At 38.0% G+C, this 16,651-nt stretch overlaps 1 protein-coding gene across 3 annotated transcripts in view; it reads left to right on the top strand.

Moving 5' to 3' along the window:
* The window catches only part of osbpl7 (oxysterol binding protein-like 7), an 80,808-nt gene that overhangs the window by 33,963 nt on the left and 30,194 nt on the right, over window positions 1-16,651 (top strand). For all 3 annotated transcript variants that reach the window (XM_039739342.1, XM_039739343.1, XM_039739344.1), the window contains exons 3-5: window positions 11,550-11,687; window positions 12,022-12,075; window positions 13,480-13,593. In XM_039739342.1, coding sequence (XP_039595276.1) covers window positions 11,550-11,687; window positions 12,022-12,075; window positions 13,480-13,593 — 306 coding nt within the window. The remainder of the gene's footprint in view (window positions 1-11,549; window positions 11,688-12,021; window positions 12,076-13,479; window positions 13,594-16,651) is intronic.

Below are 16,651 nucleotides of genomic sequence, written 5' to 3'. Positions count from 1 at the left end.
ATTGTTAAATTGCCCTGTGAATTCTGCCTGTTTTCAATATGACCTGATGTATTCACGTGTTGGGTTTATTTACCTTTTTTTTATTGCAAAATAAGTCAAATAATCCTCTTAATGTCTGATTATGTCAGCCCAGGAAAATGATTTGCTTACATTGTGCATGTAAAAATCAGTGTGTGCCATTGCAGTGCTCTACTCGAAGAACACGAAGGAAGTGAGTTGAAACTGAACAAAAGTCCTAGTGGCTCATGCAGTTCCTTTGGGTGTTTACATTACATACACAAGCCCAGCCATCATCATGATTTGTTGTGGAAGCATTGGGGGGTAACGGGGTTGGCATTTTTTGTAAAACAAAACACATGCTTCTATCAGTGATTTTCTCTGTATTAGATAAGAGTTTAAGTCATTTCATTATAATTGGGAGGCAATTTGTGTTTCCAAGTTTCCTTGATTAGCTAATAAATACGTTGCCCCAACAGCTAATTATTATATTACCTGCTTAGTAGATCATTTTGACCTTAATGCTTACAATTCCATTAAACAAATAAATTCTTTATTTGCTTTGTTTATCACTGTTGATTCTTCCTCAAAGATGTTTCATTACATTATGTGGGCAAAGTATTAAATATTCACTGAATTCAGATGCTAGGAAAGTTCTACTTTATGCATGGCTTTTGTTGCACAGTCACTAAGAAGCACAATTGCATTGTCCGCTCTTGCCATGTTAAAAAAGATATTTGAGTTACACTGAATGGACAAAAGTATTGGGACACACCTCTTAATTATCGAATTCAAGTGTTTCAGTCAGACCCATTGCCACAGGTGTATAAAATCAGCACCTAGCCATGCCGTCTCCATTTACAAAAAAAATGTGAAACAAAATGAGTCATTCTGAAGAGCTCAGTGACTTCAAGCGTGCTGCTGTGATAGGATGCCTCCTTTGCAATAAGACGGTTTGTGAAATTTCATCCCTGCTGGATATTCCTCAGTCAGCTGTAAGTGGTATTATTGGAAAGTGGGAGCATTTAGAAATAACCGCAACACAGCCAAGAAGCAGAAGACCACGTATATTCACAGAGCAGGGTCAATGATTGCTAAGGTGCAAGGTACGTAAAAGTCGCCAACGATGTGCTGATTCCATAGCTTAAGAGTTCCAGAATTCCACTGGCATTAACTGTGCAGTGGGAGCTTCATGGAGTGGGCTTCCATGGTTGAACAGCTGCATGCAAGCCTCGCATCTCCAAGTCCAATGCCAAGCGTTGGATGGAGTGGTGTAAAGCACAGTGCCACTTGAGTGTGGAGCACTAGAAACTTGTTCTGTGCAGTGACGAATCACACTTCTCTGTTTGGCAGTCAGATGGGCAGTCTGGGTTTGGTGAGTGCTGGGAGAACATTACCTGCCTGACTGCATTGTGCCAACTGTGAAGTTTTTTGGAGGAGGGATAATGGTGTTGGGCTGTTTTTCAGGGTTTGGGCTATGCCTCTCCTTCAAGTGAAGGGCAAACTATGCTTTAGCATACCAAGATATTTTGGAAATCACTATACTTCCAATTTTGTGGAAATAGTTTGGGGAAGGCCCTTTTCTATTCCAGCATGACTGTACCGCAGTGCACAAAGCAAGGTCCTTAAAGAAATGAATGTGTTTGGTGTGGAAGAACTTGACTGGCTTGCACAGAGCTCTGACCGCAACCCCATCAAACACCTTTGGAATGAACTGGAATGGAGATTTCAAGCCAGACCTTCTCATCCAACACAGTGCCTGACCTCATAAATACTCTACAGAATGAATGGGCACAAATTCCCACAGAAACACACCAAAATATTGTGGAAAGCCTTCCAAGAAGAGTGGAACCTGTTATAGCTGCAAAGGGGAGACCAACTCCATAATAAAGTCTATGTTTTTGAATGCAATGTCATTAAAGTCCCTGTTGGTGTAACGGTCAAGCGTCCCAATACTTTTGTCCATATAGTGTACATTAAAGTTGAACATCAATACTGTACAAAAGTTCAGACTTTGAAAGTCTGTTATTCATTCCTAATGTCCAAGTGACTTCATCTGACTCGAATTAACTTTATGATGTTGACACTATACCAGGGCTACAATTTCATATGTTGAATTTGTGGGGGGTTAGTATAGAGTTGATAAAGACTGAAATTTTTTGCATCACAGACTTCATCATTTATTTAGCCATTTGCATGGATTAAATTTATTCACTCACATTTTCTGTTCAGCAGCTGCTTAAAATCAATCTTAAAAAATAAAAAAGAAACACTTCTTTAAATCAGTGGTAAAAAATAGAAATGCAAGCATTACTATACCAGTGCCATATGAGTTAGTGAATGCCAAGATTGTTCAGGAATCTCTTTAAAGCTTTTGTAGCAAAGCACTTTCAAATTAGGTGTATCAGAAAATTATTTTGTTTGGTTTGTAAAATTTGCAGATGTGATTTTTATATATACACTAGCAAAATACCCGCGCTTCGCAGCGGCGAAGTACTGCTTTAAAATTTTTATTAAGAAGAAAATTAAACCTTTTTAAACTGAGGGAAAATATACCAATAATTATTTGTTAAGGATCTCTTTGTATACCACATTGTCAGTTCGGCCCTCCGGTTGTAATATGACCAAGCTGTGCATTGAGCTTACTCTTAAGCATGCAACGTACAGTTGGCCATGTGAACAGTAATCTTGTTTCAAATCTCACGGCTTGGATTGCTGCTGTCATAATCAGTTTGAGTTTCATGGTTTGTTTCAATTACGACAGTATTTGTAGGACTTGTGTTGAAGTGACATTCGGCATCTGACAAGCGTTGTAAGCACACAACCGGTTTCATCGATAACTTCACATCCAGCTTTTGAGAGTTTAAACATTTATAAACATCAAAGTGTCCATTGCTGAAATCGTCACCTGTGAATCTAAGATGTTTAAGAGGCATTGGTGGTTGTCCAAAGGTGTAAAATATTTGGCCATTTCGGTACACTTGAAAGCAACCACCGAACAATTCAGCGGCAGCCATCAACTCACATGCAGATCCAAAGGTGAAGGGCTTAAACATTTCACTCTTCTAGTGCTCCTGTGTAGTATAATTATCTCCTGTACCGTCATCAGTCCTCACCTTGAACCTGTCCCAGTCATTCAATACATAAGACACAATGTTTCTCCAGATATCAAGAGTGAGCCTTATATGGCCGTGCAATATGTAACAAAGAGAATGGAAAAGGCAGGTGCCATCTCCGGGCATGGAAACCACTCGGTAAGTGACAGTTCTTTGATCGATGGTGATCACCTCGATAGACATGTTAATGCGGGTACGGTTGGAATGATAAAGGAAATGGGTACCTGAACAATGTAAAGTAAGTCTAAAATACCTACACAATAACTATAATCGTAATAAATGAACAAAAAAACAGCGGAGAAGCCGTGGATTAAATAAAAATGCTGTAGCTATCAGCAGGGAGACGTGAATCCTGTGGCGAAGCAAGGAAGGGAATGTAGAGACTGGAGCGACAGACGGCCTTATATAGGCAGGCAGCCAACAACGTGAGAGGCGTTGGGAAGGGGGACCCAACGCCGCCTCACACGGTGACCGAGCTGCAGGCTATGGACGTATATATGTATGTAAGTAGGATTCAGTTAGCATTGGGAATCCGCGTACTAAATTTCTTGAAGATGGGCCCATAAGTAACAAAGGACGTTGAAAAGTTCAATATGGCGGCCGACAGTGGTATCATACCACCGAAATAAGTACCAAATTTCAGCCTTCTACCTACACGGGAAGTTGGAGAATTAGTGACGTTGGAAAGTTCAATACCACCGTAATAAGTACGTACATTGGTTTCGGTTAGCGCAGGGAAGCCGCCTACCAAATTTCATGAAGATGGCTCCATGAATAAGAAAGTTCAACATGGCGGATGTTGTTGACCGTTATGACCGTTACACGTAGAATTTCGAAATGAAACCTGCTTTACTTTTGTAAGTAAGCTGTAAGGAATGAGCCTGCCAAATTTCAGCCTTCTATCTACATGGTAAGTTGGAGAATTAGTGACATTGTAAACTTCAATATGGCGGCCGACAGTGGCATCATACCACTGGAATAAGTACGTACATCGGTTTTGGTTAGCGCAGGGAAGCCGCCTACCAAATTTCATGAAGATGGGGTCAGCGTTCTACCTACACGGGAAGTTGGAATATTAGTGACGTTGGAAAGTTCAATATGGCAGCCGACAGTGGCGTCATACCATCGAAATAAGTATGTACATCGGTTTCGGTTGGCGCAGGGAAGCCGCCTACCAAATTTCGTGAAGATGGGGCCATGAATAAGAAAGTTCAACATGGCAGATGTTGTCGACCGTTATCGACCGTTATGACTGTTACGTGTAGAATTTCGAAATGAAACCTGCTTTACTTTTGTAAGTAAGCTGTAAGGAATGAACCTGCCAAATTTCAGCCTTCTACCTACACGGGAAGTTGGAGAATTAGTGATGAGTGAGTCAGTGAGTGAGTGAGTGAGGGCTTTGCCTTTTATTAGTATAGATTAGCTGGTTAGTGAAAGTAATATTTCATGGAAAAGTCAAATAGTCAGCTGTCAAATGTCACATGTTCCTGATATCTTAATTCCCAAATCTCTTACTCTCTCTGTGTCTTTTTTTTTGTTTCCACCTGACCTTTTCAACATTAAGGCCACCTTTGTGGTTTCAAACTTATCAATTGAAGACAAATCCATTATTGCAGAATTCCTGTAAAACTGCATGTGTTTTATTTTTAAGGTGCATTTTCTAAGTTATCAGATTTTGTTACTGTTTACATTTCTTTATTTATGCAGAATTAGCCATAAAACTAGGCTGACATTAACTGTATAAATTACACCAAAATGAAGACAGCTCCTGTACAATACAGATATGTGCTTATATGTTTTTACCACAGTCGTAATGTATAGTTGTTTTACTAATGAACATTACTTTGCCTTCACAAACCCAAAGAACCACACAAATTTAGTGTTTGTTGATTCATTTTTTGAAGTGACATGTGCTGCCTTGTCATTCCTACTAATAATGTGTTTTAGCAGTTCTTCATTCATTAGAGAGTTTTGCCACTTGGTTCAAAGCCTTATGAGCTGAGTTACACATACTGTATATCATACTAAATGCTGATATCCTGAAACACTAACCAAATAAATTTTAATTTAGAATGGCCATAAGGAGCAACTTCCTGCCTTGTGCCCTGTGTTGGCTGGGATTGGCTCCAGCAGACTCCCATGACCCTGTGTTTGGATTCAGCGGGTTGGAAACTGGATGGATAGATAAGGAGCAACTTATTTCATCACTGTTGTATTCTAATAATAATAATAAAACATTTTATTTAAATTGTGCTTTCCTGTGCTCAAGGCACTTCACAGAGTCGCGGAAAGAAGCAGCAGGTACAAATTTTTCCTGAATGGAACACTAAAACAGATAGATACAGAACGAACCAAAGTAAAATACTAAATGCGATACTAAAAGAAAAGCCTAGCAAATAACATCATTTGTCATGCAACACACACATACATTATACTGAGCATCTAGACAGAGAGGTGAACTGAAAGAGGAGGCAAGATGACGAAACACAAGTTTTAAATTGCTTTTTAAAAGAATGAATAGAGTCCGCTGATCTAACTAATTAAGCAAGGTCATTCCAAAGTCTGGGAGCTATACAGCTGAAGGCCATGTCACCCAGTGCAGGTAAGTGTGGGACAAGATTGCCAGAATCGGAGGACCTTAGTTGGCAAACAGGAGCATAGTGATGGAGAAGGTCACTGATGTAGTCAGGCGCAAAGCCATTTAAAGCTTTGTAAGTTATTAATAGAATTTTATATTCAGTCCTTAGCCAGTAGCGACAAGGTGGTTTGAAAACGGAGGGAAGGTGGATATACAACTGCAGCCACATACCTTCCATTCAGAAGAAAAATGAGAGGCCTTCATTCTTTTATCAGGGATATGTGTGGTGCTGTGTTAAAAATGTAATTCATTCAGCTATCATTTGTAACTCCCTCATTCACATGTGTAACAGTAAACGTTAAAATGTTTGCAAAAGATTGGTCACATCATCGCACACTCAAAGCAGATATGAAAATTGTTTCAAATTCTAAAACTGATTCCTTAATAGGATTAATGTGGCAATAATGAAACCATATTTTTTGTGCTTTCAAAGTTAAATCCATACAGAATTTTGAAATAATAGCCCCAAAACCCACAATCACTCACTGAAATTTAAGCCATGGTACACAAACGTGCAACAAAAGTTTGCCAAGTTAGTAAACATAAGATACAGACTTTATTTAACACTTATTGGCCATTTTGAAAATGGAGAATCAATGCACCATAAAACAATCAACTGGCGCCAGATATCCCTATTTATCGTTCTCAAATATTCTTAAAGCCTTAAAATTCCTTAAAATAGATTTTCAAAATTTAAGGTCACAAAATGTCTGATAATGTTTAATGTTTTACTCTAAGTGGCATTCAATTTTAAGGTCACACACAAAGACCAATTAAATATTTGTCTGTGTCAGCCTTGACGTAGTTCGGTTTAACCTGTTTTATTTCCCCAATTATGTTTGACGTAGTTTTACACAACATCTGGCCTGCATTAATTTGCACAAGTTTGCCAGCAAAAATAAGAAAATGAAAATAGAAATGTTATTAAAAAAAAAAAAATAACTGGGACTTTTTGGCATCAACCCTTATGGCTATATCAAAATATATTCAAAGTTGGTGTAATAGAGTCTTATCTTGGATTTTCTGCTGCTCATTCTCACATGAAGCCTAATAATATTGACACCATCACATCTGGAGTACTGAATTCTGTGTCCCCGACATCATATAAATCCAACAATGGTGTCCCTGCAGGTTTTAAAGAGATGTTTCCTGATTCAAAGCAGCATGTGAGGTCATTGACCTGTGCGAGAGTTAAAACTGCACGTCCAGTGAGGTTCAGTACTTCACCATTTAGTAAATGGAATCTATGAGGATTCTTGTATCATTTTGTTTCACATATTCATGAACAAGATAACAAAAAGCAAACAGCTAGACATCCACATAAGATACTGCACCAGCAACAAGACAGGTATATGTGTCTACTTGCACTATTAGGGGTCTCAATTCATGGGTCGCTTTGCACCCAACCATTTGAATGATTGTTTCAAAATACGGCAATGGAGATCTGCTTGTTTGTTTTGGATTTACTTAATACGAAGATCATAGTGAGCAAATAAACAGTCTGTGGAGTATTTTTTATACAGTAAATTTCTTTGTATTTTTTTAGGTGAAGGTATTTAAAAATAATTGAATTTGACTTTAAACTAGTACTGCAAACTCTGTCTTACACAGATGGGGCATATTATCTGCATTTCCCAAGTCACACTTCTTCCACGTATCTCGTCTCTGTCTCTCTCTCTCTCTCTCTCTCTCTCTCTCTCATATCAATGTCTGTTTCCCTCAGTCCATCTCTCTGTCATATTCAAAAACCATTTATGGCATAACATTGTTTTGCATTTTGAAAACATTAATATTACATTAAACTAAAAGAATTTTAGATAAATCACATACAGTACAACAAAAATATACATTTAAAAAATAAACAACAGGATCCTTTTTAGATAAAATGCTTTTCCTAAGAGTCTAAGGACACGGTCTCCATTTTTTACTGGTGTATTTTCCTAGTAGACTCTAGACTTCAGTGCACCTACCTAAAATCATTTCTGTGTTTAGTTGTTACAACAAAAGGCCACTGACCACTTACTAGTACCAGCTCCTGTGTATCCCTTTATAAATTAGTCATTGAATGGTGATAATCTGAAACTTACCCTCCTACCTGCAGGATCCCATTACTATTACCTGAATCTCCCTTCTGTTAGGAATAGGTATATGTCTCATCAAAAAAAAGTGCAAAAAAAATGACAATCTCATTACTAGCGCCCCAGGACATATGTGCCACAGTGTAAGTGAGAAATGCGCACATAAAATAAGGACAGTTTTTCATTATTACACCTCAACTGAGACTCCAACTATATTCACATAGGGCATTTGTCCCATTAGTGGCAACACAAATCTGTAAAGAGTCAGGAAACAACAAATGTTTGGCAGTTGACACAACATATTAATGGTGTATGCAATCTGAAGACATTCCTTTAAGTAAATTGTGTACCATGGATCCCTGTCCTAAAGCCATTGTAATTTTTTCCTTCTGTAGACTTCAGATCCCTTATAATATTTTTAGTTTTTTTTTTGCTTATTTTGGGTCCCAAATAGGGCATGGCACATCACTTTCAAGATTTCAATAATACACACTGTATAATATGACTTTAAATCACAAGAGAGAGATTAGCTTGTGATAGGCATTATATATTAGTTTGCCATAACAGAACTTGCCCAAAAGCAGATAAAGAGTCATCCACTAAGTACGTTTCTCTCAGCAGCACACGAGGAGCGTATAATTGTTGTGGTGCAAAAGTATACATCAGTAGTTTCAAATTCAAGTAACTAAAGTGTAAGTGTTGGGAGAAAACAAAAAATAAAAAAATATAGCTAGAGAGTTGCAAGTAAGATCTCCTGTGACACTCCCTGGTGCACCATGGTAGAATCATCCTTGAGGTGAAAATGTTTCACAGATTCACCAGAAGAGGGTTCAACAGTTTACAACGAGGAGATCTGGGTTCACATCCAAAATACTCCCTGCATGGAGTTTGCATGTTCTCCCTGTGTCTGATTGTCCCCAAACAACCCAAAGACATATAGATTAGGTGAGTTGGTGTTGTTAAATTATCCCAAGTGTGTGTGTTCACACTGCGGTGGACTGGCACCCTGCCCATGGATTATTTCTAATTTGCACCCTATGCTTTCTGAATCCTGGACCCTCCTCTGGATAAGTGGGTTTAGAAAGTGGATAGATGGATTTAAGATCATGCAAAGGGTGTGAGATATGGATAATAATAACTTGCATTTTTGCCAGCCTTTTTCCTTTCTATTGCTACCTCAAGAGTTTTAGGTAGTGATCACAAATGTGATTTACTGATTAACTTTTTCAAGAATGGTAGATTTAAGAACATTTTATTTCTAGTTGTAAAAGCATCTTCAACTGTAAATCAAAAAAATAATGTGCATTTAGAATTTAGTATCCTTGTTTGTTGAAATCCCGTGTGTGTGTTCAGAATTTAACAGTTTTTTTTTTTTTGTTTTAAATGGTTAATGTTATTTTATCAGTGCAATGATATAGTGTGTTTGTATATCCCCCAATTTACTTCAGATTTACTTCAAATGATAATTAGGTCTTCCTAAATTTAAACTTTAAATATAAAATCATCAACAGTTCTGACACCTTAAATGTACAAGTATACTTAAGTCTATGGTGTATCCTAAAAATATAGGACTTTATATTACAAGATTTAATATAAGCACAATTAGAGGTAGTTGCAAGACTTTCAAACTTTGCTTCTGTAAGGTGTGCTCCTTCTTTTAGAAAATTTAAGTTAGAGCTTAGAATATAGCATGCTTTTGTTTTAGCTTCTGAAAAAGTTGTTAATATTTTCAGTCAGTTATCTTTCTAAACTAACATTACAAGATGAATAATGAATGCCTGTGAAGAGTCCTTTCCAATTCTCTGTTTCATATTGGTGTTTCAACTACCTTGAGCAATCAACTACTCCTGGCCAATGTGGTCAAGAAATAGTAGTCATCATTAGAATACAGTAATCCCTCCTCGATCGCGGGGGTTGCATTCCAGAACCCCCCGCGATAGATGAAAATCCGCGAAGTAGAAACCATATGTTTGTGTAGTTATTTTTATATATTTTAAGCCCTTATAAACTCTCCCACACTGTTAACATTATTAGAGCCCTCTAGACATGAAATAACACCCTTTAGTCAAAAGTTTAAACTGTGCTCCATGACAAGACAGAGATGACAGTTCTTTCTCACAATTAAAAGAATGCAAATAGATCTCTCTCTCTTCAGGAGCAGAGAATTTCAGAGAGAGAGAGAGAGAGAGCGCTCGCAAAGAAAAGCAAACAATCAAAAAATCAATACGTGTGCTTTTAAGTTTGCCTCGGCATTTTTTAGAAGAGCGTCAGTATCTTCTAAGCAAACAGCCTCTGTGCAAACAGCCCCTCTGCTCACATCTCCTCCGTCAGGCGCAGAGAACATCAGAGAGAGAGAGAGAGAGAGATTAAAGCAAACCATCAAAAAATCAATAAGTGTGCTTTTGGAAGCACCGAGATAAAGCGGCATTTCTTAGAGGTGCATCCGTATCCACTAGGCCAGGGGTCCTCAATCACGGTCCTGGAGAGCCGCAGTGGCTGCAGGTTTTTGCTCCAACCCAGTTGCTTAATAAAAAGCACTTATTGCTAAAGTAACACTTCTGCTTCACTTTAGTGATTTTGAGCCCTTATTGCTTAATTTTGTCTTAAACAGCTATTTTAATTGCTCCTTATTATCAATAACATGCAAATGACAAGAGAGAGCAGCATTTCTCCATTTAGCTTATTTACATTTACACCTGTGTGTATTTATCTGCACTATTGGGTTTAATTAAATACTTGGAAGAAAAATTAAGAGAAAAAAGTGAAGGACTGAGAATTACTCGTCCATTTTAGCCTTCAAATCATTTGCATGATAGAAAGGGAAAGAAAATCTAGGATATGAGAATGACCTGACATAGCAGAGTTAATTTAATTTCATAGCTTGTTAGTGCTTTATTGGCAAGAATTGCTTTCTAATTAAGCAACCAGGTCAGAACAAAAACCTGCAGCCACTGCGGCCCTCCAGGACTGGGACTGAGGACCCCTGGACTAGGCAAACAGCTTCTGTGCAAACAGCACCTCTGCTCACAGCCCCTCCGTCAGGCGCAGAGAATGTCAGAGAGGGTGAGAGAGAGGCAGAGACAAGCAAACAAGCAAGCTCCGCACGGGATGTATATCTTATAGCATTGAGGAGTTTTAGTTAATATGTAATACATGCTCTGATTGGGTAGCTTCTAAGCCATCCGCCAATAGCGTGCCTTTTATGAAATCAACAGGGCAAACAAACTGAGGAAGCGTGTAGCATAAATTAAAAGACCCATTGTCTGCAGAAATCCGCGAACCAGCGAAAAATCCGTGATATATATTTAGATGTACTTACATTTAAAATCCGCGATAGAGTGAAGCCGCGAAAGTCGAAGCGCGATATAGCGAGGGATTACTGTACTGAAAAGATTATACTGTATATGTATATGTAGAGTGTAAATGTTGGCCCAGAAACCATAAAATAGTGATATGCAGATTATGGAACATGTTATTTGGATGTTTTCTGGTTCTCTGCATTGTTCTAAAATAATTTGTTCAAGAGAAACCCACTACTTGTAGCTACTGTTTTTCCTAGGTGTTTTGGGAAAATGCAGTATTTTTACACTTTTATTTATATTTTTTTAATATATATATATTTTGCTGTAGTGTGGTCATTAACTTTAACTCAACTAATCTGGTACTTGGGGTTATTTCCATGTTGTACTCACCTCTGCCCTTTGTCTTTTCATTTTGCAGAGCTCTAGGAACTGGGAGGTGATGGATGATCCTCGGAATGAAAACAGTGTGGGGAGTGAGCAGGACTTGCCCCAACCTGAGATGCAGCAAGGCTACATTCTGAAAAAGCGGAAGTGGCCCCTAAAAGGGTGGCACAAGGTGAGGCTTGTTTTAATCAGTTTAATGGTCTATCCAAATGAATACACAGAGTGATGTTTCATTAAACATGCTTAATTTGTCCTGGAATTAACTAATGAGTTCAGGAAAAATAGGAGTTTTTCACTTTTTAAAAATATTTTGTGTTCAGAATGTTGATAGTTGATTCTGGCACCTAACAGACTCTTTGTGTCACTGTGCAGAGGTACAGCAGTGAGCAGCAGTGTGTTATTTTCTTAGTATAGCAAGGCTTCTGATTTTGTATGTCATTTGGATGACATATAATATTATTGTCTAATAATAAAATCTTTATGACATTTGTAATTTCTTTTTTTAGAGGTACTTCATTTTGGACAAAGGGATTCTTCGGTATGCCAAGACACAACAGGATGTAAGTATATTTTTTAGTTAAATTTCCTCACCTTTATCTCAAGAGCTTTGATCATATCCTGTACCTGTAGTATTGATGTAATGTTACCGCAAAGGCTGAAAAAATTAATGAATTAACTATTTATTTTACAAATGTCTCAGTGGATTGGCTTGGTCATTTTTAGATTTGTACTCTTAGAACAGTAAATTACAAAACGATTTTTAATTTACATTTTTCATCATTTCCCCAAACAAAAACAACCATGCTTTAGTAATATAATATTTTGAGATGCTAATTTTTATAGCCTACCGCAGTACAACCAAAAACGAAGTTAATTTTTTTTCCTTGCTGTCTACTTCATCATTGATTATATTTTTAAGTGGCATACATCCAGTATCTAAATACTAGACAAAACTGTGGTTTGAAAACAAACTTGTGGTCATAATTTGTGACTCTTTTAAGGACAGTGAATATTATTATTCTAGGAGAGCTACTGAAAAGTTGGATCAGGGACAAGACACACTCAAAACCTAGAATTCAAAATGTGTACTTTGTGTAATATGCATACACAAACCACTGTAGCCTATAAAAGTTAGTAGGCAAACAAGACTGACTTGAGGCAGCTGATACTTAAGTGGGTGCTCAGCTGAATAGACAAATGTGAATTAAGCACCTGCTGATTGGATGGGAGCTGGACAGCTAAGTAAGCCTACACAAACTAGGCAGCTGCCATTGACTTGATGTTTGGTTGGCTCAGCAGACAAATAGGAAGAAGGGCTACAGTCACCAAGTTTGAGGACTCTCAGGCTTCACAGGCACAACTGGGGGCTGAGGACTGACTATGATTGTCAGCAACATCAACATACAGAGGCCCAGTTATCAGTGGTTCAGCTGTACAGGTAGAAGATCACCACCACTTTGCTGAAAAACCAAACTGCTATTGGAAATACGCATAGTCAGTTTAATGAGACTAGACAGCAGCCAATCACTGATGCCATGGTGGCTTCATAGGGATTGGAATATCCAAATTCAGCAGGATAGGAATCACTTAAGTAATAATCACAATTCAAGCAATAAATACAGCCCAGGAAAATATGGTCAGCTTAGCCAGTGCCATTGCTGGGAGATGGATGGCAGAGTAGAACTAAACAGCTGAATTTATGCGTGAGACGCTCAGCTGGGTAGGAACACAAATTAAACATTTACCTGTAAATTTAAATAAACAACAATTTGTTAATTGTTTCATACTTGTTTCAGGATCTTAGTCCTTCTGTGACAAACACAGAATTAAATGCAGTCTAATCCCAAATTTTAAAACGTTGCAGAAATGCCACAAATTTGCTCTCAAAATTTAAAAAAACTGGCACAGCAAAGACAGGTGACCAATACCACTTAACACTGATTGTAATTTGCTTTTTTTTTTAGATCAACAAAGGCAAGCTGCATGGTTCCATTGATGTCAGTCTGTCGGTAATGTCCATCAATAAGAAGTCTAAGCGCATTGATCTGGATGCTGAGGACAACTTGTATCACCTAAAGGTTTGCTATTGTTGCAAAGCCACACAATATGTATTGTTAGCTGTTTTTTTTATCTTGGTGTATCTGGTTAGGTCAACTTGAATGAGATATAGTTAACACTAGAATCCCTCTTTAAGTTTTCCTGACATATTCCAAAAAGCTCGTAGCTCTTTATCACGGCACTAACAGCCCACTTTTGTTTTGCAAATGTGTCGATTAGCTGAAGTCTGTGTTGAAGTGTTTATCTGGCGATGCGTTTGTAACGAATTATATATGTAATGAAATATCATGATTTGAAATACATACAGTACATTTAATTTGTATTCCATGTCTACAATGATCTGTGTAAATATACAGTAGAATAACAGAGGAAATGCGAGGCAAGAAATACTGAACACACGGCTAAAACAGAAAATGTTTTCATATGTTACGGAAATAACATAATTTTGAGGTGAAGTGTAGAATGTGTGAAGCCCAAATATCCAAGAAACACTTTCACAAAAGGTATAACAAAACAAGTATGCTTTTATTCAAGAATAACAAATTGCTCAATTGACATGTTGCTGAAGCTCAACTATCAGTCGGTACAAAATAAAACAATAAAAGACGTTCACGTTTTTGTCTGCACGTTTCATTTTCAACCAGTTGTCATAGTGGTAATGCTGCTCTATCACGGATCTGTGCAGATGAAGCATTGGATAAGCTACTGTTTGGAAATGGCGAGGTAAGAGGTTCAAATCCCGTGACTTCTCTGTATTTAGTGCTTTGAGTAGTGAGCTACTATTATTATTATCATTATCATGTAACAAAAACATTTGAAGTGAGTCTGCAACATACTGTACAAATTTATGGTACTTGTAAAAGATATTAATTTTCCTCACACTCAGAAATTCATATCAACATGTCATTAGAATTATTTTTTTATTGTTTTATTTTTAGATCTATACTAATAAAAGGCAAAGCCCTCACTCACTCACTCACTCACTCACTCACTCACTCACTCAGTCATCACTAATTCTCCAACTTCCCGTGTGGGTGGAAGGCTGAAATTTGGCAGGTTCATTCCTTACAGCTTCCTTACAAAAGTTGGGCGAAATTCTACGCGTAATGGTCATAACTGGAAGCTGTTTTTCTCCATTTACTGTAATGGAGATGAGCTTGAACGCCGTGGGGAGTTTCGTGTGACATCATCACGCCTCCCACGTAATGACGCAGTAAGTAGAAAATCAGGAAGACCTCCAAAAGCGCTGAAGAAAACATGCATTATATAATTGAGAAGGCAGCGAAACAATAAGAAGCGGCGAGTGACATATACAACCATATTGATGAGTTCTGCTACTGAAACAAAGCACGATGTAAACCTACACTTTAAATTAAGTTCATAGACAAGCTGCCGCTGGCGTTTGTAATTTAGTGCCTGCCCATATAAGGCAGTCCGTCAGCGGCAATCCAATAGCAAACTCCCACTAAATATTCACGGGTTAAGGACTGTGCTTATGGAGAGGAAGATGAGATGGTCAGGGTGGTGTTTGGCACAAACTCAGCGAAACTGCGAGAGAAAGTTTTAAGTGCCTGGACTAAGGTAACATTAAATACAGCCATGGACATAGCACGAGATGGCACCAGCACAACTGGGGAACTTCGCTGCATGTACACCGAGCGCTCACGTGAACTGACGCAGTGCACAGATAAAGGCAACAGTTCCAAAGAGCTGAACAAAACCGAATTACACAATTGAAAAGGCAGCAAAAATATGAAGCGTCTCATACATACAAGCATATTCATAAATGCTGCTACGGTGGAAAAGTCAATGTCCCGCTAAAGGAAGACAGTGTAAAAAACCTGTGCATGCAGTGTGTCAGGTCTCGGATAAAGAAGAAGACGAGCTGTTTATTGATGCAGTAAGAAACGAATCGATGAATGAAACCTGTCATCTTTACAACGATTGACAAACACGGAATGTAACTTGAACACAACACATCCTACAAATACAAACCTGATTGAAAGAAATAATGATAATCAAATCCTTGATGACAGCAACACTCAGTAACACTCACAAAACAAATACTGTATATTGACAGTCATGTTACGCTATTTTAAAATGTTCCTTTTCTTTTTCATAACTTCTACTTCTCCATGTATACACGGGTATATATTTAAATGTATATATATATGTCCCGATCTACAGTACATACTCTCCCTTGGACAAGCCACACGCTGTGCTAATTGTAGAGTCTTCTCTAATGCCGACATTCGAGGTTCGATTCGAGAGGGGATGCAATGAGTATATACGCGCTACCGATTCATTTTAGAACAATTAGAACAATTAGAACAATTAGAACAATCTAGACGAGAACAGGCCATTCAGCCCAACAAAGCTCGCCAGTCCTATCCACTTGCTTCCTCCAAGAAAACATCAAGTCGAGTTTTGAAAGTCCCTAACGCCTTACTGTCTACCACACTACTTGGTAACTTATTCCAAGTGTCTATCGTTCTTTGTGTAAAGAAAAACTTCCTAATGTTTGTGCGAAATTTACCCTTAACAAGTTTCCAACTGTGTCCCCGTGTTCTTGATGAGCTCATTTTAAAATACAAGTCTCGATCCACTGTACTAATTCCCTTCATAATTTTAAACACTTCAATCATGTCACCTCTTAATCTTCTTTTGCTTAAACTGTAAAGGCCAGCTCTTTTAATCTTTCCTCATAATTCAACCCCTGTAGACCTGGAATCAGCCTAGTCGCTCTTCTCTGGACCTTTTCTAGTGCTGCTATGTCCTTTTGTAGCCTGGAGACCAAAACTGCACACAGTACTCAAGATGAGGCCTCACCAGTGCATTATAAAGGTTGAGCATAACCTCCTTGGACTTGTACTCCACAGATCGTGCTATATAACCTAACATTCTGTTAGCCTTCTTAATGGCTTCTGAACACTGTTTGAAGTTGATAGCTTGGAGTCCACTATGACTCCTAAATCCTTCTCATAAGGTGTACTCTCGATTTTCGACCGCCCATTGTGTATTCAAACCTAATATTTTTACTTCCTATGTGTAATACTTTACATTTACTGACATTAAATT

Source organism: Polypterus senegalus, chromosome 17, assembly GCF_016835505.1.
Source record: "Polypterus senegalus isolate Bchr_013 chromosome 17, ASM1683550v1, whole genome shotgun sequence".
Classification (NCBI taxonomy): domain Eukaryota; kingdom Metazoa; phylum Chordata; class Cladistia; order Polypteriformes; family Polypteridae; genus Polypterus; species Polypterus senegalus.
The sequence above is the reverse complement of the archived record's forward strand: the minus strand, read 5'-3'. Positions and strand labels throughout refer to the sequence as shown.